This window comes from Anser cygnoides, chromosome 1 (genome assembly GCF_040182565.1).
Source record: "Anser cygnoides isolate HZ-2024a breed goose chromosome 1, Taihu_goose_T2T_genome, whole genome shotgun sequence".
NCBI lineage: Eukaryota > Metazoa > Chordata > Aves > Anseriformes > Anatidae > Anser > Anser cygnoides.
The window spans coordinates 10863674-10886764 of NC_089873.1; the positions used below are offsets into that span (position 1 = coordinate 10863674).

Genomic DNA, 23091 nt, shown 5'->3' on the forward strand with positions numbered 1-23091 from the left:
TATTATTATATAATATTTCCTTAAGTACTTCTTCCTCTATTTTCTGTACCATTCTTTCTGTTGTCTACTATTTTTTCTGATTAGGAGTTGGATTTAGTTTTTTTTTTCTCTTTGATATCCTTCAAAGGATTGTGGGATAAGTCAGGATGCAAAGGCCTTCATGAGGTCTCTCATCCAATGTCCTTCTCAAAGCAGGGTCAGGACTAAGATCAAACTGGGTTGCTCAGGACTTTAACTAGTCTGGTCTTGAAAACCTCGAAGGGTGCAGACTACAGCCTCTCTGGGCAGCCTTTGCCACTTGCTGTCTGTCTGTCCTTACAACTTACATTCTAAACTTTTTAACTTTAATAAGGATATTGCTCTACTCTACTCTATTTATACGGTAAATAAATGATAAAAAGAATGAAAGTGTGTGTGTTTTCTCCCCCAAGACTAGTTCCAGAGAATGCGGAATACAGAGATTGAGCTACCCATTACCAGCACACGGTATTGTCCTGACAGAACTAACACAGCTCTGGACTTTCACTTATTAGTGAAAATCAGGGCTCTTACATTTAAGAACAGTTTCAAGACAGTATCTGACCTGTCCGGCAGAGCAGGATGGGGACCATCTTTAGTTCTTCTCCATCATAAGGCTGTGAGTTTTCTAGAATAACTTTATTTTCACTAGTCCCAATGAAAAACAGAAAGTATGACAGCTTTTTTTTTTCTTTTTTTTTTTCTTCCTGATTGTTCTATTGTTTTTCTATTGATTTGATTGTTATGTTTCTATAGGAAGAGAACAAATGGATCTCCCTTGTAAGGAGGCAAGATTGTCTCTTCCCTAGGGAAAGGTTTGGGGGAAGGAAGGAGACCTAGGACCCAGGAGCCTGTAGTGTACACAGAATCTGAGAGACTGCAGAGAAGCACAGAGAAGAAATAATCAGGCCTCAGTGGTTATTTCAGATGGAAAAAAACTTATTGGGATCAAAGATACTTGGCAGTTTGCTTCAACTCAGAAATCCACTTAGTTGGTTGAAACCAAACTTGGATGGAAGGACAAGCAAAGGGAGAGGTGCTTATATCCATTGTTTCTGATATAATTGTTCCAAGTTCTCATTAGTAAGTTTCCTACTTAAAGTAATTAAACCTGTCTTTTTTAGTTTAGAAACCTTTTGTCTTTTTTGGAGAGATGTCTATAAGGAAAAGGTATAGGCAGATTTCATCTCAGTCCTTTGGCTGACTCTGGGTTCTGTCACAGAAAATGTTAGCACAGAGCATTTTATTTATTTATTTATTTTTTTTTGCTAAGATTGTCTTGTTTAATTTGACTTGCTGACTCATTTTTCCAGCTGGGCTGTCATTCTACTCAATTCCAGATGAGGCAATAGGAAAAAGAAAACTCTTTTGAATGTTCCACCCTCTTGCCAAACCAAGTAACAATTAAAAACTCCAATTTTCATTGCAGTTCTTTATCTCTGTTAATTATCCAAGGAACAGTAAATCAGATATATTGTCCTCTGCTTGTTGTCAATAATTTAAATTCTGAATTCTTTATAGATTAGTTGCAGATTTGACATGCTGCTTCTTTTCCCTAAATTACATATCATTTTGAAACTTCAGTCCAATGCAGTGTTTCATTTTTATATTTGAGATCAAATGCCAGACAGTGCAGTCTAATTGAGTCGTGTTTTATACACACACAAGCAAACCCACATGACTCTTTCTTACTTAATTAGTTACTTTTAATCTAAAAGAGACATCAGGTCACTTGCCTATCTAACTAGTGGTCTTTAGTGGGTTTTGTCTTTATTTCACCATAATTTTTAAGACTGCAATCTTAATTAAGTGTTTAGTGGACACTAAACTGGGAACAGTTGTGAGTCCAAAAGAAGACCAGAAAACAGGGGCCATGTGAGCTGAGAGATACTGATAGAAAACAACATTGTGATATTTAGCTTGGAAAAAAATGGGTGGTAATTAAATAGAAGCAGAAAGGTCTATTAGAAGGGTTATAGCTGGCAGTTTGTAAAAGAGGTGAAGAACAAATGGGGGATGGTAAATGTAACTTGATTTTACAATGTGATACAGTAATAAAAAAAAAATAGTAGTTGCAAATATATCAGTTGAAGTCATGTTCTCACTAGCAGTGTGGTCATTTTCAAGGTAATGGAAGGTATTTTTCATCTGTTTCTATCCGGATGAACTATGAGAACAATATTTTAGCATCACCTGTACAATTGTTCCCGTACCTGTCTGTGTAACTAAAACTCCACTTGGCTTGAATAGTTACTGAGAAATGCCTCTGTAAAGGGTGGTTTCATTAGAGCTTCAAATTATGTCTGCATTTAAAAAAATATATATATATATATGTCTGAGTAGTTGCTTTAGTTCTGCTAGAAGCAAAAGGTTTGTACAGATAAATAAAATCAAAACATTGCTAATTAAAATGTCATCTAGCACAAACCTTGGTTTGCCCTTCTTCCACATAGGGGTCATCTGTAATAAAGTTTTGCCAGTTGCTAGCTGCTGACTGATGATTTGGAGCTATTCTTACATCTCTCAGTTAATGTGTAAGCTCTGATTGTGTCACACTGTTTTTGTTGCTTATTGGAAAATTAAGATTTACGTAGTAAATAGCACATGCTAAATAAAGTGATGAAAAAATGTATAAATAACCACTTAAAATGTAGCAACAATCAGAGAGTAGTTTACAAGGAATATCTGCAACGTCATATTGTGAATACTGTATTTAAAGAAAACATTACCGTTTTACTCAGTCCCAGAGAAAGGAATTTGTATTCTGATTTCATATTGTGATGTGTTCTGTGGTAAAGTTAAAGGTCTATAAAGAAAGAGATGTCTGAAAAGGAAAAGGCCACCTGGTACTTGGACAATCCTTCAGATGGACATAGTAATAGTGATCAGCTTATTAAAACTGTTGGGAAAATATTTTTCTTTACTTTTCCAGAAAATTTAATCTTCTGAGCAGAGTATTCAGCTGGAAACAAAGACACAGTATTTGTAGTTTTTCTACAGTAGTTTTTGTAGTTTTTGTCTTGTAGGATTTTTAATCTGTGTACAGAAATAATGTTAGTTTTTGTTCGTTTGTTTGCTTGTTTTATTTTTTTTCTCATTCAGATCAGACAATTTTCATGGAAAATAATCTCAGCTGAAAACCCTGTTTTCTGTCCAAAACTTGGACAGCATTTTTTGTATTTCTCTGGAACTATGACTCCCCTGAGTTGCAGAGATAAATTGGAATTGCATTGGCTAAACAGAATAGAACTGAGATTATAAAACACACAGCTTTAATGAATATCAGGAGTTTAAAGTGAAATTTCAGGATCTTAATCTATCGAATGCTGTTGAACTAATTTAGTGGTTTTACAAGAAAAAGACTAAAAGTTTAAGCAAAACAAAAATGCTGTTCTACGTTGCTTTGAATTCTGCTACCCATGCATATGTTGATTTTAATTAATTGGAAATTCTAATGTCAACTGATTTAATAAAACCCAAAGAGTTATTATTAATGCCCTAGAAAAATATAAATGAAATTCAAATGGTTTATGGACAGTAATCAGTGTAAGAGATTTAAAGCATGAAAGATGTATGAAAACATTCTTCACGAGTTCTACTTGGTGGGCCCAAATATTTAATAGGAATTTGTAAAATATCATAATGCATCTATGTATTAATCTATGTGAATCTATTGTATTGATATTAAATTGGAACTTCACAGCTTTCTTTTTCTGTTCAAATATATCAAAAATCCAGCTATAATTAACTTGAGAGTAACAGCTAAGTAATTACATATACTTAAGTTATATTTGTTGTTGTTTTTTGATTTGGATAGGTACGTGTGTTCACATTTTCTGTTGGTCAGCATAATTATGATAAAGGACCTATACAGTGGATGGCCTGTGAAAATAAAGGTACCGTGTCTTTGAGACTGTTCTTTGCTAGAGCAATATCTTTAACATTTTTGAAAAAAATAAATTTTTTTTTTAGCTTTCTTGTATTTTTAATCAAAGTTACAAAAAGTTACTTGATGAAATAAATGCATATATACATGTGTATAGATAATATGTTTACATGTTTGACTATTTAAAAGTATGTTGTAAGAAGAATATGATACAATATTGCTTATAATAAAAATAAGATATTATGGATCAATTTTGAGCACTCCTATTGTAATAGACGTTTATGAAAAAAGATGGAATTGATGACAGATAAGAAAATTAAGCAAAGCTGTTTTATATTAAGGAGTTTGGACAAAGGGATTTTTTGTTTGGTTGGTTGGCTGGTTAGTGTTCTTTTTGTTTTTTCTCTACAAGGGATCATCTTTTTTTTTTTTTTTTTTTTTTTCTCTGAAAATTTCAGAATTATTTTTGTTGTAATTTCTTAGCTTCTTAGTGCATCTTTTTATTTTTACACCAGTTCCTTTATGTAGAATGAAACAAAAATAAAAAGGGTAAATATAACAAAGTAAAATGCTTTCTTCTAGAATTTCTGCACAAAAAAAAAAAAGTGGAGAGAAGCAATTAGAAAGAGTGTGAGAAAGAGGTGTCTCAAGCACCTCACAGTATAATTAGGGAATGAGAGACAAGAGGTAAATACAGATAAATAGAAAAGAGAGAAATTATAAAATAATATTGTTTTATATTTTAAATGGACCACCTTCCAAGCCTGATTGAAAATGTGAAAGTATTTGTTTAAAAATTCAATGAGAAGCAAGAGGTGAGAGACAGGCAGGAGACATTTCAGAGGGTCTTGAAAATGAAGACAGCCACGGAAGAAGAATATCCTGTAAGAAGAATATCCTATAAGAATAGGATAAACCAAAGGTAAGAGAAAGAGAAAGATACAGATGTAGAAAAAATGATACAGAAGAATCTATAGCCAGGGTGAACAGCATGTGTATCATAACCTCACCAATCCCTCTGTATGCTGACTTAAGTTATGCAAAAGATAGTACAACTTCAAGAGAAAATTTTGTACTGTGCAGAAGATCAACATTTGATTTTTGAACAAAGATTTTTAAAGTAATGTCTTTATATCTCAAAGTACTATGTAAACTCCATTGTGCTAAAACAAACCAACTGGCTTACAGAATAACCACCTCTGTCATATTACCAAGGGAAAATGATCATACTCATCTTTTCAAAATTGATACAATTCTTTGCACATCCAAAGAGGTAAATTTTTATTTAACTTGTCCTTAGTTAAAACTTCTAATTTATTATCAAGTCACACATTATTTAAGGCAAAGTAAGTGTCTAACCTCGGTACTCTGACCTCTCCAGTCCTGCTCCTTCTCTCCAGTTTGATTTACAAACTCATGCGGTCTGAAACTGGATTTCACATTCTGAATCAGGAGCTCAGTGTGCCTTTCTTTTCAGTCTTATTGATGCATATTGGCAATATTTTTAATTCCAACAAATAGGTGATAATATCAATGATGAATAAAGACATTCCTGATGTTTAGTTAGAAGAAATACCAGTTACAGGTTTTTTTTCTTTCCACAGAGTGCCTTATATTTTTATGTTGTGAACTTCACTATTGCCACAGACTGTAGTTTTACTTGCATTCCTGTGTGCGTTCAGCATATTCACTGTTGCTATCACAGTGTATTAAAATGACCATTAAATATGCTGGCACATCAGAATAACTCAGAGTACAGGAATACAAATTCAGTATATTATCTCAGTTTTAGAGATGACAGACAAGAGAAACACATAATACACTCTCACTACCTAAGAGTTAAACTAGCTTGGCCTGCATGGCATGGTGACCCATCATATGTGGCTACGTGTTGCGGTGGCATTGACAAAAAAAGGATTTCATCCATATATGATAGTTTCTATAAAATTTTAATTGCAAATTACAAGGAAAATTAAATTCCCTAAGGTGAGGGGGGTTAGAAATGTATCATAGTAAGGTAATGTTATTTCTGTTCTGAATTTTAGGTTATTATTATGAAATTCCATCCATTGGAGCCATAAGAATAAACACCCAGGTAAGCATGTTTGCAAAATGCAGAAACAGTTGTAACACAAAGTGGAGTAGTTTCTGTTCTAAAATATAAAGATACAATGCATTAAGAACAGAGAAAAAAATAAGGCTTTCATTTATACATGATTAATCTTTTAGAGTATTCTAATTTATGTTTTCCTTTTGTGTACTTGCAGTGAGCCAATTTCTAATGTGATCCCTATTACCCTGTCCACCTAGCCTACAGTGGCTTGCAAGCACGCTAGTCATGGTATCATCCTCTAAAGCTGGCTGGCCATGTCCACACAACCCTAGCGTTTGAAGTGATCTATAGCCTGCAGACCTTTTCTGCACAAGGGCTATACTTTGAGCTAAGTTTTCTTTCTGTACTTACATGGTCCCCCTTTGATCCTGAGACACGATAGCATTTTTTATAAAGTTCTGTAAAAATAGCAATTTCTTATAGCTTGTCTATAAGACTCCGCCTCATGCCAGGCATAACAGCATGATCCTACAAGTTTGTATCGCTTGGAGAAAGCCATGGAACCATGTGAAGGCATAAACCTGCTAATGTGTCTGAACTCAGCTGGGCCGATACAGTGGCCTGATACAGTCCTGCTTATTCAAGAGGTTCCTGGGTTGGTCCAACCAGCCATAGCATTTACTTTTCAAAATTCAGGGACAACTTAGGAAACATGAGTGTAGATAACTAAGGGCACAGGACCCTGGAATTACATGATATGATCTAAATTGTCAGTGTAGATGAACAGATATTCATTTCTGTTGTCTGAAAGTTCATGTATTCATATGTTCAGAAAAGCAAAGAACTACCACAACAGTTCTCTATCCTTCCAAGGCCAGGCATGACGTTTTTTTGGAAAAAAAAAAAAAAAAGTAATTTTGGGGCTTGAATTAGAGTCCTTTGATGCTGTTAAACACTTCCAGATACTGTCTGGCAAGAAATATTCCTAAATGTTAAGACAAATTGGAAAGGTTGAAGACTGAAATGAGTTTGATGGCATTCACTTCCAAGCCAGACCAGAAGTCTTATATCTCATAAGATCACCAACTCTATCTGCACTCCAGAAGTAAGGGAAGGTAGGGACTATGCAGGTTTAAAAATCCGGAAGTTTTGTTGCAATAGGAGTTATGCAAGTTCTTGCTGTAGGATCCAGCTGTTACCACTCTCTCTTTGTGGCCCACTGTCTCTTCTGGGCTGAAGGCTCTGTGATCTACTTATAATTTCATTATGGCATTAGCAATTGATTTTTGAACAGAAATAATTTTAATTTTCACTTCATAGAAAGACAGCAGTGGATAAGGATCTGTAAGGTCCATGTGAATGAGCAACAGACACTGAAATACAGGAATTGCATTAGCGGTAGATACTGTAAACTGAAGACTGAATTGTTGGGTAGTAAATCACAAAGAAATACTTAAATCAAATTTCCATAGTAGTGGTGAATTTTGAATTTTTTAAATCTTTATCTTTTTTTTTTCCATAGCTTTTATTTTGATAGTGTTATTTGTTTTTCATTGCTGATTCTGGACTTTGATCAAATAACTACCCTCTGATGAGTTTATTACACTTTTTTTCGGCAGGAATATCTGGATGTTTTGGGAAGACCAATGGTTTTAGCTGGAGAGAAAGCCAAACAGGTCCAATGGACAAATGTCTATCTGGATGCTCTGGTATGACTGTTATTTATCTCTAGTAAAGTAAGATCTTGATCTATTCAGAAGAAAGGCATGGCAAATCAGTAAGTATAGGGCTCCATTTTCCACAGTCCCAATTTTCTCAGACTCAATGTTCTATAGTTTCAAACATAATATTCATTCATTTCCAGCATCTGAACACTTCAATAGAGCAATTTTCTAAACAGCTCATATCAACATGCTGGTCTTTGCATCTGGATTCTCATGACTGACCTCAACTTTAACAGAGAAGAACAATTAATCCTAATCACAGATCCTTAAGAGCAGGTCGTGGCTGTCCTCAAATTAACGAAAGAAAAGAAGCAAAAATTTTCCTGTGTTGTACCTGTGCAGCACTAGACATCATCAGTTGTGTTACTGGTGTGGAGTTGCTCTTTTATTATTATTATTAGCATTATTTTATTTTTCTAAGAATTCCAGACAGAATGAAACCTGTCAGTTTTACTGGGTATTTGTACAAATTTTGACCTTGGATTTTTAAAGCACTATAGTTAGTGTAATTACTTGCTTGCTTGCTCAAGGTAATGATTTCTTTAATTGGACAGTGTATATAATGGGGAAATAAACAAAAAGATATATGAAGCACTTTCCTTACTGCTAAATTTATCATTTTGGTCTTGTAAAACAAACATATTCAGGAAACTACAAACTGCAATGTATTATTAGCAGCAATCCAATCTGTTGCTCTAGATAACCTTCTTCTGAGTAACTCTAACTAGGCAAAAATTACTGTAAAATGGTCATCTGGAATCATGTATTTATCCAAGTTCACATAGTCATTTAATGTCATGTTAAAGTCCACTTCCTCCTGTCCGTCAGCATTATTGTAAAATTTTTATCAGCACATCATAGAACCAAGCGTGACACTGAGGAACCCATTTTTCTTTGGAATTTCAATGGCCAGAAGTTCATTAACCATGTTTTCTTGGTTACTGTTGAGGTACTTACTGGAAACATAAAGGATGTTATGACCAAAGTTCATACGTCTGTACACATCCTGTTGTAAAGTCACAGCTAAATTTGTAACTGGGGATAGAAAGAGATCTGTTTAATGAAGAGTGATACCTGCAGACATCTGTCACGTTGTTGAATGCTTTCAGTGTGTTCATTCAGCCTTTCCTTCAAGCTTTTCTGCATGTGTGTGTTTTCTAAGTGTCTTTGTATATATATATAATTATATGTATATTTGTGTGTTTGCATATGTATGTATTTATAAAAAGTAGGACATTTTAGTCATATATTTATTAGGTGAAGACCAACCCAAGCTAAATTGTTGAGGTAAAGGTTGAAATCTGTGGACTTTCTCATCACAGATGAGGGCACAGGTGTGTCTAATCCACTCCGTTTTTTTCCACCCTCCCAGTAATTGATGTTAACTGAAACTGATTTGTAACACCGGTTCGTTATCTTAAGTTCCCTGAAGCAAGCTCCTGTAGGGCTTGTCCTTCTTGTATCTCATCACTTTGTGCTATTCTTCATCTCTTACTGTGTCAGAAGAGGTGATTCCAGCAGCAGTTTTTTGGGGCAAACATCACACGTGAATTCAGCCTGCTGGAGTGGTATACTTTTTGAAAATACTAATGTAAGGTTTAAATTCAAATCATGAAGTCCTAAAGAGGTACTCTAACTTGAGGCTGTCTTTCAAGACTGTCTCTAATTATTTGACGTATTGTGGCAATTTGGACCTCTTTTCTCACCCTTCTGTGTCTGCTATACTTTTGCTCTGCCCTTGCTTTCTGCAAGATAATCACAGAATTTTCAGATCCTTTTAGGTTTTCCAGTTATTCACAATTTATTCACAGTCATTGTCCTCTCTTACTGTACACTGGGAGAAGGGGGAGGGTGTTCCCCTCCCCCATATGTACCTCCCCTGTTTTATTATTTATCTCTTCAATGGTCCTACTAAAGAATATCCCCATATCTTTTCCTCTGATTCATCTCCAGTTCTCCTTCTCTTACTCTCTGAAAAAGTCTACTTCTTTTCACCTTGCTTGTTGTAACCTTACTAACACCAATCTCATCACCTTTCAATTTGATACAGAAAATTAAATTCATGAAAGATGCATTACAATTCAAAAAGATTCTAGTAGATAGAGCAAATGGAGAGTTGATTTCATCAAAGTGAGTTAAGAAAGTGTTCTAGCTTATTTTATTCTAATGAAGCAAAGAGAGGTCATGACTCCTCACTAAAAATACACAGGAGGAAGTACCAGAGAAAGAAAATAAAATTTTAAATAAAAAATAAACAGTACAAAAATGATAGAAACCTATCTGTGAATAATTTAGGATGGAAAACCAATCCTTTCTGGTTATCTAAATGTATGATTTTCTGAATCCTATATTTGGTATGGATTGTGACTGTTAAAGGAAAAGCAAATTTCTTATATCTTCCCAAATAAGTGCAAATTATTTGCCTCTGTACCAGAAGAGACTACGTGATCTTGTAGAACTGATGATAGTCATTGCAAGAAAGTAGTGATGATATGAAAACTTGTAGCATTACCTGGTGGATTTTTCTGTGTTGTTTTTGCCTGACTGTATTTGTTGACTACCTATTAACTATCTTTTAGTTTCGTCTGGCTTTTTTCCTTTTCCTTTTTTCTGCTATCCAAAGATCTTAGTATAGTGAGAACTGTAGCTATTAACTCATCTTCATAGCACTTAGGTTTTATTAAACTATTACATCCCAAATTGTTGCACACCATTTATTTTTAAAGAGCAACGTACTATTTTCATTCATACATGTTCACAAAAAATGCAATTTCAACTTTCTATGGATAAAATCAATGGAGTGTAACTACCATTCTTTTTTTTTTTCAAACTTAAAGTCAAGACTCTATTCTAGAATTTAGCTACTGTAATCTATGGATTTTTCTAATGTATTATAGCTCAATATTTGTTATTTAATTAAAAAGTTTTTTTCTCCCATCTTCATGTGATTGTTTCGTAGGAGCTGGGCCTTGTGATTACAGGAACTCTGCCTGTCTTCAATCTAACAAAGGAACAAAATGGGAAAATAGTAAGCTTTTTCTTAAAGTAAAACAAACATATTTCAGTTATTTGAATTCAATTTAATGCTTAAATACATTGAAAAAAAAATGTGTATTTCCACAAAACTTTCTACAATTTAATTGTGTTCTACATCAGAAACTAATGTGTCATCTCTAGTTGCCTGATAACCTCCTGGGAACAAGAAAATGTAGATGACCCTTTTTGTAGTTCTGAGTTTCAGGGTATGACATTCCTTGATCTATCTCTGTGACCTGATGGCAGTGAAAATGAGCTAAGGGCTCAGTAGATTGGAAAATAGAAGATGATATAATTTAGGCCTTGCCAAGAAAGGAAGCCCAGATAATTTATAACAAATCAGTGAAGCTATGACGTTTCAGGGTAAAAGGCAAAGATGTAGAGACTTTACATGAATTGGTTGTAATGATAATACAAAATAGGACTGTGTATACATATTAAAATCTAAGTACTAAATACATTTCCCTACTCCTATTACTGTCTGATAAGGAATCAGTTTATGTCCTCTTTCCAAAATCAGAATGCTTCTTTTTAAATATCAGATTTAGAATATGCTTTTTGGTACATGGTAAAATACTACACATTTGATATGATACTTATGTTCATTCAGATCAGAATATATAGAGGTTTAGCCAATATATTCTTTTGTTTAGATTCTCTGAGATTACATACATTCTGAATGAATAAATACAAATTTGATCACTACCATTTCTTTCATTTATTTTCATAATAGCACTCTTAGTTTCCAATTAAAAACAACCAAACAAAGAGTTTTCACAGTCTTATCTACAGGATAATGTGTGGAAATCACTAAGTCTAATTGCAAAGCTAAAGACTAACGATTATCAAAAGATGTCTTTCTGAGAAGTAAAACAGCCTTGGTCTTGTACAGAAGATGGGGACCTAGAGGGAAAAAAAAATCTCTGTCTTATGTCTCTACTTGAATGTTAAGAGACAGACAGCAAAATACATCTTCCGACACATATTTCAAATTTATATAAAAAAGATGAATGATTGAGGTGATACTATGCAAATGACTTGCTCACTGTTCTGTAGTAGAAAAACAAGTTACAAGTGAAGTAAATGTATGCTCAGAGTCCTTGATTTCAAATGCTGATGATTGTTATAGTCACTTACTTGCTTTTGGTTTTATTCATCATTGTACCATAGCCAAAAGAGGTTAATTGTTAGTTGCCCAACCTGAGGATGTATTAGTACCTCTATATGGTTTATACCAGTTGGACAAAGAGCATATTTCACCTCTTTTGTTCTTGCATTTATTGTTCGTTCATCCAGAAAAGCATCTGTATTCATCTTCATAAACCATTTTCCTATTCTATACTAACTTCTGAGTATTATTTTGAATCACTTTTGTTATTATTTGAAGTATTTAAAATAGGCACATAAGTGAATAAGCAACTTTTCAAGTAGTATTGTCAAACGAGATGAAGGCAAAATTAAAATTCAATGTCTTGCAGTTATTCTGCATTGCAAATATGTCAAACATATCCTAACATTTTGGAATCTTACCAGAATCAGCTGATTCTTGGAGTAATGGGGGTTGATGTCTCTCTGGAGGACATAAAAAAACTGACACCTCGCTTTACGGTGAGTTGCTTGTGTTGGTGTTTTTTTTTTTTATGCACAATTAATGTACAGTTTCTTTGCGTGCTCTTTCATAAGTCATACAGCAATGACTGGATGTGAGTCAAAATACCACCAGGCTTCTTTTCATATATTCTTTTCTGTAGATTTTCTGACAGTTTTCTCTCCAGCCGTTTCTGTGCTTCTGTATGAATTGTCCATCAGTATGCATCCATAAAAGCCAAGTTTTACATTGGGTGGCATATTCCAAGTATTTATTATTCTGTAGCCTTAGGCTGCTGTCCAGTCAAGTGTTTGGTTCTTATCACAGTGCAAAATGAACAATTACTAAAGGTAGTAATTATACTTAGCATTTATATAGGACAGTTTCTTATAGAAAAATTCTTAAATATACATATCTGTACACTACCCAGTATGACTGATTTATATATTTAGACATCTAGTTAGAGAATTTCCAAGAAAATAACCAGTACTGTGGAAAACAACATCCTGGGAAGCAAAGGGACATCATGAATTTCACCAAAGGCAAATACAGAGTCCTCAGTCTAGGATGGAATAATTCCATGCCACAGTACAAGCTGGTTACCAATTGCCTGAAAAGGCAGAAAAGGACAGATCCTTTATAATGGAGTTATAATGGAGGACAAGCTGAACATAAACCAGCAGTATGTCCTTACAGTAAAAAAAAAAAAAAAAAGGTCATCTGTGTAGTAAACATCTTCATAATCCCTTGTCAGGAGTACAGTGTCTGAGTTTGATTTCCCCAGTACAAGAAATATTCAGATGCTGGGCAGAGTCCAATGCAGAGCCACTAAGCTAGTCAAGGGGCTGGAGTACTTTGCATATGAGGAGATGGGTTTGTTCAGACTGAAGAAGAAAAAAACAAGTGGGGATCTAATTTTTCATTCTCGTGTACCTAATAGGAGTTATAGAGAAGATCATAGAATTATAGAATAGTTTGGGTTAGAAGGGACCTTTAAAGATCATTTAGTCCAACCTCCTTTGTCATGGGCAGTGACATCTTTTGATCAGACTGGCCAAAGCCCCATCCAGCCTGGACTTGAACACTTCCAGGGGTGGGGCATCCAACAGTGCCTCACCACCCCCATAGTGAAGAATTTCTTCTTGATGTCTAATCTCAATCTACCCTCGTTCAGTTTAAAACTATTACCCCTTGTCCTATTACTACGTCTCTGTTTTTCTTATTAGCCTCTTTTAAATATCCAAAGGCTGCAGTGAAGTCTCCCCAGAGCTTTCTCTTGTCCAGGCTGAACAATCCGAGCTTTCTCATCCTTTCTTCAAAGGAGAGGTGCTCCAGCCCTTTTATAATTTTTGTGGCCCTCCCCTGGACCCACTCTAATAGGTCCGTGTCTGTGTTATGGTGTGGGCCCCAGAGCTGAACACAGGGCTCCAGATGGGGTCTCACGAGAACAGAGTAGAGTGGGAGAATCCCCTCCCTCGGTCTGCTGGCCACACTTCTTTTGATGAAGCCCAGGATACAGTTGTCTTTCCGGGCTGCAAACATTCACTGATGTCTAATTTTTCATCCACCAGTAACCCCAAGTCCTTCTCTGCAGGGTTTCTCATGATCTATTCATTCCTCTTTACTGATGTTTGGGATTGGCTTTATCCAGCACCTTGTACTTGGCCTTGTTGAACTTCATGAAGTTCATGTGGGCCCACTTCTTAAGTCTGTCAAGGTCCCTCTGGATGGCATCCCTTCCTTCTATCGTGTCAGCTGCACCACTCAGCTTGCTGTCATCCACATGCTTGCTGTGGGTGTTCCTGTTCTGTCTGTCTGTCATTAATAAAGATATTAAACAGTAGTGGTCCCAGTATAGGGACAACACTTGTCACTGATCTCTACCTGGTCACTGAATCATTGAATGCAACTCTCTGGATGGACCCAGATTGACCCAGACATTTCTTGAAGGTATATAGCAAAAGACGAGTCAATCATTGTAATTGTGTGAGGAGAACTTCCAACTAGAAATAAGGAAAAACAATTACGGTGAGGGTGGTTAAACATGAGCAGGTTGCCTGCAGAGGTTGTGGAATCTCCATGCTTGGAGGTATTCAAAGACCTTCTGCAAACATGTCTAAGCTTGAATTAGGGTCTTATTTTCAATTTATCTCTGCTTTTAGTGGAGGATTGGACCAGGTGACCTCCAGAGGTCCCATAAGCCCAAACTATTCTACCAAGTTCACTATTCTAAAAGAGTAAACATTCAAAATTTTTCTTCTTGAGATTAATATCTCACATGTTTCATGATGCCTGAGGCAATGTATTTTCCTAAATGTGGCCATTGTTTTAAAACCACTGATTAATTCTATTACTTAAAGCTTTATAATGCCAAACTTCACTTCTTTCTTTCAGCTTTGTCCAAATGGATATTATTTTGCAATTGATCCTAATGGGTATGTGCTACTTCATCCAAATCTCCAACCAAAGGTATGAAAAGCCTTCTAATTTAGTTCTTTGTAGTACGGGGACATTGTCAGAAATAACAGAAATATATAAGATCTGTCTAAAGTCCCAGAGAACAACTGTAAAGAATTCTCCATTGTGGGATGTCAGGAAAATCCACAGAATGTGTATGGCTTCATCTAAATCCATCTTAGTCAACAGACTAATATTGGCTTCTGTTGAATTTGGTTATAAATAAAATAAAATAAGAAAGGGAGATGTATATTTTACACAGACATTTATAGATGTGAAATAAGTGTTATGATGCTTTCTCATTTCAGAATTTGAAACTTTCATACTTGGAAAATCACAGAAAACAGGGGACAGTACATACTTTTTTTACTTTTTTTTTTTTTTTTTGGTGATGATGGTGGTGTTTTTTTTGCTTACTTTCTGTTTACCAGAGCTGAAACAAACTTCAGATGCAGAGTTGGGGTGGATCTAGCAAATCACTCTTTCCCAGAATGCTAGATTTTACTTCAACTTGAGAAAGGTCTTTCAGACACAGAATATTTATCTAAATCTAATTAGGACACATTTTTTCTCAAAGTTCAGTAAAGTTTAAGACCAAGATTTTAGTCTGGTTTCTTATCAATCAATTAAATCCTGACCCTACATTAAATGTATCTCCTTATGGAATTTGCCTGGATTTGGTAAGACATTTCAAGGTGAATGGCTGATTTTTTTATTATCTTCTTTAAGAAATCAAAACTTCAGACTCTGTTTTAGTGAAGAGTTTCTCCATGTCAACAAATCTTCTGTTTAATGGAATATTTCAAAATGATTTAATTCTATTAGAAACATACTTCTGGCAATTTTTGTTCAAGTTGTTCACAGTGCACAAATGCACCATTCTATAAGAGGTAAAGTTAAAACTGAATTAATAAAAATAAATAAATAAACTCCAGGCTGATAGATAACGTAGAGATAACAATTCAGAAATTATTGTGAATCACTGTAAGTATTGCAGATCAAAGAGTACATCCATGTAGTTCAGCTGTCAATATTAACGTTTCTTATTTAGATGATTTGAGCAATATATAGGCACGATAAATGTAAGAACTCAATACACAAGCAAATGAGGCTAGTATGGCTTTTAAACTTCAGTGGCACCCTACTCACATTTATAATTTATTTCGTAGCACTTAGTACACTTAAGAGAAACTTCTTAAGTAATTAAAGCCTGTACTTGCTGCCTTTAGGCATGGAAATACTGTGTTTGGTAAATTGGATGCATATCCATCACTTTATTCCTCCTAGCCATGTTCCCGTGGCAGAGTAGCAGCAAGTCTCTGACCTCATGGCTGTGCAACTGTCCTCTCTTGTTTATTCACCAGAAAGTCCTGCAATAGCTACAAGAGGGATTTTTCAGTACTCCAACATATTTAACTGTCAAAGGCAGGGAAATAAATGATGAATTCATCTACATATTTTAGTGATTCATTTAATTCTCAAGATGAGGAAATTTGCATTGTGAATATGTGAATGAATTTCCTGAAGCAATAAAAATATTTGAAATCTTTTGCCAAGTGTGTAGCAAAAGAAATGTATGTTTTTTGAGAAGAGAAGGAATAACTTGATTTTAACTATTGATGGAATATCCCTGTTAATTTATTTTGAAAGTACACTTTTAAAAAGAAAAACAAGAAGAAAAAGAAGGATTTTGTAATTTTTTATAGGTTTTCATAATTTGCAAGCACTTCAATTTCTATATATATACATTTGGTTTTCATAATGTGTTAAAAACTGAAAGTTTTGATTTGATGATTGTGCTTGGGGAAATATTCTGACACAAATAATTGCATCATTATTTAGAATCTTTTCTTCAGTAGAGATAATTAGAACTTCAGATGATGGCAGGTGGTTTACCTTTTCCTTATATGCAAATGATACTAGCATTTTGTTAACAGAAGGAATATAAAATGAAGCAATGTAGCATTCTCATTTAGGCACCATTTTGTGAGAAACTGGTAGATACGGATTCTGTTCATCTCATGTGCAATTGTAAACTCACAACACTAAAGAACCTTTGTTAGAGAATGAAAAACTCATCTCATCCCAACAAAATCTAGGCAGATTGAGACAGATTATTAGGAAACTAATTGTCATAATTTCTCTGCATAGATATTTTTACTTAAAGGATATAGAAGTCTGGAGCTGCTTACAAATACTGCTCAAATGTTTGATTTACTGTATGTTAAAAAAGGATGATTTATATGTGATGTGTTTTATGTCATACAATAATATCTAAATGTAATATTAAGCCTGTGCGTTATTATTGTTATTAACAGTTACACAGACTAGACTTTTTCACTCCCAGTTTGTTTGGGGTAGTGCATGCTATACAGACTGAAACAAGAACTACGTTTTAAAACTAAGGTACACTCCAAAGATGGATGTATTTAGAACTCGTGGACTTCCTTTAACATGTCATATTAATTTTAGTTGAACATCCTGGTAGCCATTAACGTATTAACTAACAACATCTTAACCCTCTTTGACAGCAGTTTTTCTGTAGATGTAAACTAAAACATAACTACGTCTTTACCTTTGAAGAGGTGAGGGTGTATTAAACTTCCAGTAGTGCCTTCTTCTCAATGTCTTTCCTTCTGAAAATCTGTTACCTGAAATCAAAACTGGTTCAACACAATTAATATTTTGAAAAAGTCTTGCAGTATCATATCACAAAAAAAAAAGAAAAAAAAAAACTTAGAAACTCTGAAATTGTGAAGTTGTTTGTACAAATGACAAAATTCTTAAAAAGGCAGACTCAAAAGCAGGTTAAAAACTTTCCCATTGTGTTTATTTTTGTGCATGTAAACTACGTCAAAGCATAACATTGGAAACATTTTTAAACATTCATTTTAATATGGTTTTAAACTATTTTTTTTCAATTTTCTGTAATTAGTTATATTACATTTTTAAGCAAATACTTATTTTTACATTTTTTCTTCCCATGTGTGTGTGTTTTCACATTCTTCTGGGAAAAACAAGTACCTGTCCCACCAAATAAGTATAGTCACTAGATTGAGTAGTTAGTTTGCATTAAGCATGTGTTAACAAGATCAGTCTTAGTTAGATAGGATTTGAAAATAGTAATTCAGTTTTTGATGTCCATTCTAAGTATTAGCATCCTGTTCTTCACTTTTATTATGGTTCTGATCAAAATACAGCTAATGGTAATTATAAAACTCCACGTGCTTTCAGTAGGGTTCGGTATTGACCTTACGGTTTACATTTTGAAAGAAATGTAGAGGAAGATAGATTTAAGAGCAGATAGAACAGTAAACAAAAGGTGAAACTCTTTGTATTCCACATTTTAATTCTGGCAGAGTACATTGGGAGGGAGAGCTCTCTGTTAACTTAATTCACATCGTTTAACGTATGTCTAGATTTTGTTTCCCTAGACAAAACCTGTGTGTAACTCTGATAGAGAGCTTGGAACTCCTGGGCTGAATGACGCCTAGTCCCTGGGTCCAGTACGTGTGCACTGGAAAATAGAGATGTGTAGGGAAGATTTCACTTCTATAAGTGGGCTGTTTACTAATAGTGTAAAAATATAAATTACTGCTTTTCTGTTACTTCAGCATATTGGTGTGGGCATACCAAAAGTTAATTTGAGAAAAAGGAGACCCAATGTACAGGTAACTTTGGATGGAGGTGATTAGTGCATTAGAGTGCATAGACCTGGAAATATGTTAGAAAGTTTCTGTCCTGCTTACTAGGAAAAATCTAACTAAAGAAGTGTTTACTTTGACAAACAGCTTCCAAAGCATGAAGTCTGCATCCTTTCTTGTTTAAATAATAAAAAACATGTTACTGGCTGTAGTGAAGGGCGTTCCATTAAATTATGGTGCTTTACTAATAGGTGCTAATTAGAGCTGTGTTGTAAAAATTATTCTTCAGATTTTGAAATAAATTTGAAGACTGGGAAAAAAAAAGAGACTACTTGTGCTGGCTTTGCTTGCGTAAACCATAAGTCAAGAGAAGAGCATTCTTATGACTTCATTGCCAAGTTTCACTGTACAGTATATGCTGTATAACATAACAGAATTTGAATAAGATGGTCAGGGTTTTTTTGTTTGTTTGTTTTTCCAGAGAAGTCAGAGTAGGGCATGTGTTTTATCTATTATTTACATAAGGTTTATCAGAATAGCAAATCCAAATCATTTAGTTACATTTATGTAACTCAAGAGCAGAAAACACCTAATGAAAACTTAAAAAAAAAAAAAAAAAAAAAAGGAATTAAAGGAATAGATTAACTACATAACAAGAAAAATAGCAAAATTAGATGCAGTAGTATATCCTGATAATGTCTTAAACATGTGGGAATATATCATGCAAAACCAGTTGGTTCCATAGCAACACCAGTAAAGTCATGGTTTAAAATCCTGATCTATTTCAAGTCAGTGATTTCACCAAGTCTCAAGTGGCTGTTCTTACACATCTGGAAGACCATCCTTGGGCTAGATTTTTTGATATGTGCTGGAGAAATCAGCACTGGCACATACCAAATATCAATTTTCAGAGTGCAGCTGGCTCCTCAGCGAATTGAGGTGTAATTTAGCTGTGGCTGGGTTCTCCTGGCTGTGCCATCTTCCCAAGAAAAGCATTGGGCTCCCACCCATGCTGGAAGCTGTTCTCTGGACTTCCGTTGGGGCCCAGGATTTTTCTGCCTCCTTACCATCATTAGTTTTAAAGCCTAACAGCCCACATCTTCATCAGTACCCCAGGTATGAACAGGAACTAGGCTCCTGCAATTCACACCAAGGAAAGCCTTCCACATAATTTGTGAGAATGCTGACCTCCAAATACACACAATGACATTTTAATTACTTTTCTTATGTTGCTGCACCAGTTCTTTCTTTCTTTGTTTCCTTCTTGATTTGTCATTGAAGTAATAGATCTTAGCCTTTATTTTTCATGCTGAAAATGGATTGCATTTCCCTTCATTTGCATGCTTCATTGCTAGTGATTTACTTCTGTTTTGTTTTATTAAGTTGTGCTGGTGAATGTAGTGGTGTTGTGCTTATTCTAGTCATGTTGCGTGCATGACTGAATAAAGAGAAGAGCAAACTGAACATTAAGTTTGTTTCTTCGTGGCTTGAAATAAACCCTACAAAATGGCAACCTAGGAAGAGAAAATTATGGAGCCCAAATACTGGTAAATACACACTCTTGGGGAAAAAAGACACGGTGGGGAACAAACAGTCTTCCCTTTAAAGTAGTGGGCTAAGAATTTTCTAATCTCAAAGAGATTTTTTTGTGCCTCAAGCACATCACATAATGTATTTCTATATATGCTTTGTTTCCTCATACATAAAATGCCATTAATACCTGATAAAGAATGTGTGGTGATATAATGTCATAAAAAGAACAAGGAAAGCTTGTGAATGAGTACTTTAATTTTGCCAGACTGTTAAAGTTATCTATTTGTCTTTGGGACTCCTTAACTATGGCTAGCCCAGGTTATCATTTGAAATGATTATTATTGATTTGATGTGATGGCTTTTTTTTCTTTTTTTTTTACCTTTTCTTTTCTTTTCTGTTCCTTTGTGTGTTGGAATGGAATGTGAACTTCATAAATGCAACTTCTGCCGTGGTAATGCCTTCATGCATGCTGTTTGGGTTTGACCATGCTATTCATTATCCATTGCATGTAAGAAAATGTACTTTTTATTTATTTTTACATTTTAGCCTTTTGTTATTTATTTTAAGAGTGTGGATTTGTTGGGGAAGAAAAGAAAATGCATTAGAAAAGGCTGTACTGAATGTACTGAATGTATTGAATTAGTATAGAGCATATTTTAGTGTTATATTTAAGTTACAAGTTTTATTATCCTTTATAAATAGTAAAATTAAAATTTATTTGAAATTATCAGTAGGCATTAAAAAAAAATCCAGAATCTTTGTCTGAAATCTTTCCAGTGCATGAATAAATTTCTTCACTTTTCCTTTAGCAGACAGCAAGTCTTACTTGGTAAGAAAATGAATTCCATATACCTAGAAACAGGTACATTTGTACCTTAAGAATATGAAGGAATAGTAATGTATCTTCTAACACTATTCTATATTACAGTCTTGAAAATAAGGACTAGTGTCCAGATTATTATATGAAGTCATCTTTTATATGCTTTTACATTATATGAAGGCATTTTTATCCGCTATTCAGGACAACTTTCTTCCAATATGAACTGGGAATACACACCTAAATTGTGATGAAACATGCTTGCATTCTTTCATAGAAGTCACATGTACATTCATCACGTACCTTTGCCATACTATGTTGCCTAATTCCAACTATTGTCTACTAGCATAAAAGGAATATAATCATCATTTTAAAGAAGGGACTTTAGTGTATCTTACAACTACGTTAGTATAGCTGGATTACTGAAATAATCTAAAAATGACATTACCAGAAATTGCACTAGTCTTGAAATAATAGTATCAGCTAATGACACATTTTGTATTGCTAATCATATGAGAAACAGTACTCAGTTACTGATAAAACTAGGTCTTGAGATCCTTTAATATGTGAACCATCCTATTACAAAAGATATATGTATATCATTCAAAATAAATTAATAAAACTGGATTTATTTCCTATTCTAAAGTATCAGATTGAAATGGTTAAATAATAGATTCCCATAGTTCTTTTTCCTAAGATCCTTCATCAGGTGGATGTATTAAATAACTTCTGAGCAATGAGGATCAAGGATTTTTATACCACATTTAAGGACAGTTGATATTATTTGGCAGCAATATCAAGTCAATGGGAATTAGCCAAAATTCCTTAAAAAAAAAAAATAAATGTCAGATTCCGGACAGTTCACTTGGAAGACAGCTCTGTCCAAGTAAATGCAAACTGAGAAGGGAGTAGAGTCTGCTGGGTGGCTGGAGCTAGTTCAGCGGAGCTGGGCCCAGCAGCGGCACAGTACTGGGTCCTCCTGCTCTCCTCGGGGATGTGGGTTGCGGCAGATGCAAACCATCTGTAGTGGATGGTAGACATCATGACATCCACAGGTCTTGAAGCTGCCAGGTCACAGCATTTCTGTGATGTAGGCTTCTATCTCTTAAACGGAGATAGCAGTACTGATTTCAATGGAAATGCATTCAAAACTGCCAGGTGCTTAGGGAAGTCCTTTATTGCCCACAATAATAATGATTTTATTTTGTTATAAGAAATAAATCTTTTATTGCAATCGCTGCCCCTGTGAGTCTTGAACCACAGTCCATTCCCATCTCAAAACAATAAGTCTGTACTCTTGTTTTTGGCAAAACTGCAAAGTAGTACAATTGTTTCATCTTACTGGCCAGCTGGAAAGCTTTCCTGACTTTCCCTATCCATTACTGGAGTCAGGATGCCTAATAGGAGATTCATAGCTGATGCTTCCTCTGACATTTCTTCTCTCACCTTACAGTCTGTGGCATATCAGCAGCAGGGGAAGCAACCTCCCAACGTGAATCCCCTGCTTGACAGATTGTGAACAGCCACTAGTCATTAGGGTTAACCTGATTTTCACTTGCCCAATTAGCCTCTCTATCCAATGAAATAAAATAAATTACAAAGAGCTGCCAGGAATTATTTATGTTATAAGAGATTAAAATAAATGGGTAAGTGTGCCATTACTTACATGGGTAAGTAAGTAGCTTACTTCAAAATGAAGGGATTAGAATGATTTCTAGCAATTTATCTGTAACATTACAGTACTCTGTCTTTATTTTTTGATCACTTAATATCTTCTGCTCCAGAATCCAAAATCTCAGGAGCCAGTTACGCTGGATTTCCTAGATGCTGAATTGGAAAATGATATTAAAGTTGAGGTGAGATTGACTGCTTTCATAGTACCCGGTGCTTGTATTTTACTGTGTAATAACTGAAAAGCAATACATGTTCTAGATTTTGAATGGGAACCTATTTCACTCAAAAATTTCAATTAAAAAAATTCAAGATGTTGACTTTATAGAGCAATGAAATTATAATGAAAGATTTTTACAAATTAAGCTCAGTTTATTCTTAAGCAAAGACAATGAATTATATTTCTCTCATTTTGAAAGTTACCATAATTGCTATTTAAATAATATTTCTCCAGTCTTCTTTATTAAGTGCTAATTCATGGGAAGGGAAAATTTGTAAAATTTTTAGAAGTAGAACAGTAGAACACTTCTCAGAGGATATTAATCTATTATCTGAAATATTTTAAAGCTTTTTTTTTTTTTCCCTCTCTGCATTGATTTTGATCAGTACAAACTTACTGCTGTGAGTAAGGAAATGAGAAATAGGAAATAGGAAATGAGAAAT

General features: G+C 34.5%; 1 protein-coding gene across 7 annotated transcripts in view; it reads left to right on the forward strand.

Annotated features, from left to right (window-relative positions):
- The window catches only part of CACNA2D1 (calcium voltage-gated channel auxiliary subunit alpha2delta 1), a 406577-nt gene that overhangs the window by 344349 nt on the left and 39137 nt on the right, over positions 1-23091 (forward strand). For 2 of the 7 annotated variants that reach the window (XM_066982964.1, XM_066983016.1), the window contains exons 13-20: positions 3836-3914; positions 5950-5999; positions 7577-7666; positions 10641-10709; positions 12251-12325; positions 14700-14774; positions 18377-18433; positions 22542-22613. In XM_066982964.1, the coding sequence (XP_066839065.1) occupies positions 3836-3914; positions 5950-5999; positions 7577-7666; positions 10641-10709; positions 12251-12325; positions 14700-14774; positions 18377-18433; positions 22542-22613 (567 nt within the window). The other 5 variants (XM_013180420.3, XM_013180423.3, XM_013180424.3 and 2 more) reach the window with 4 other exon arrangements.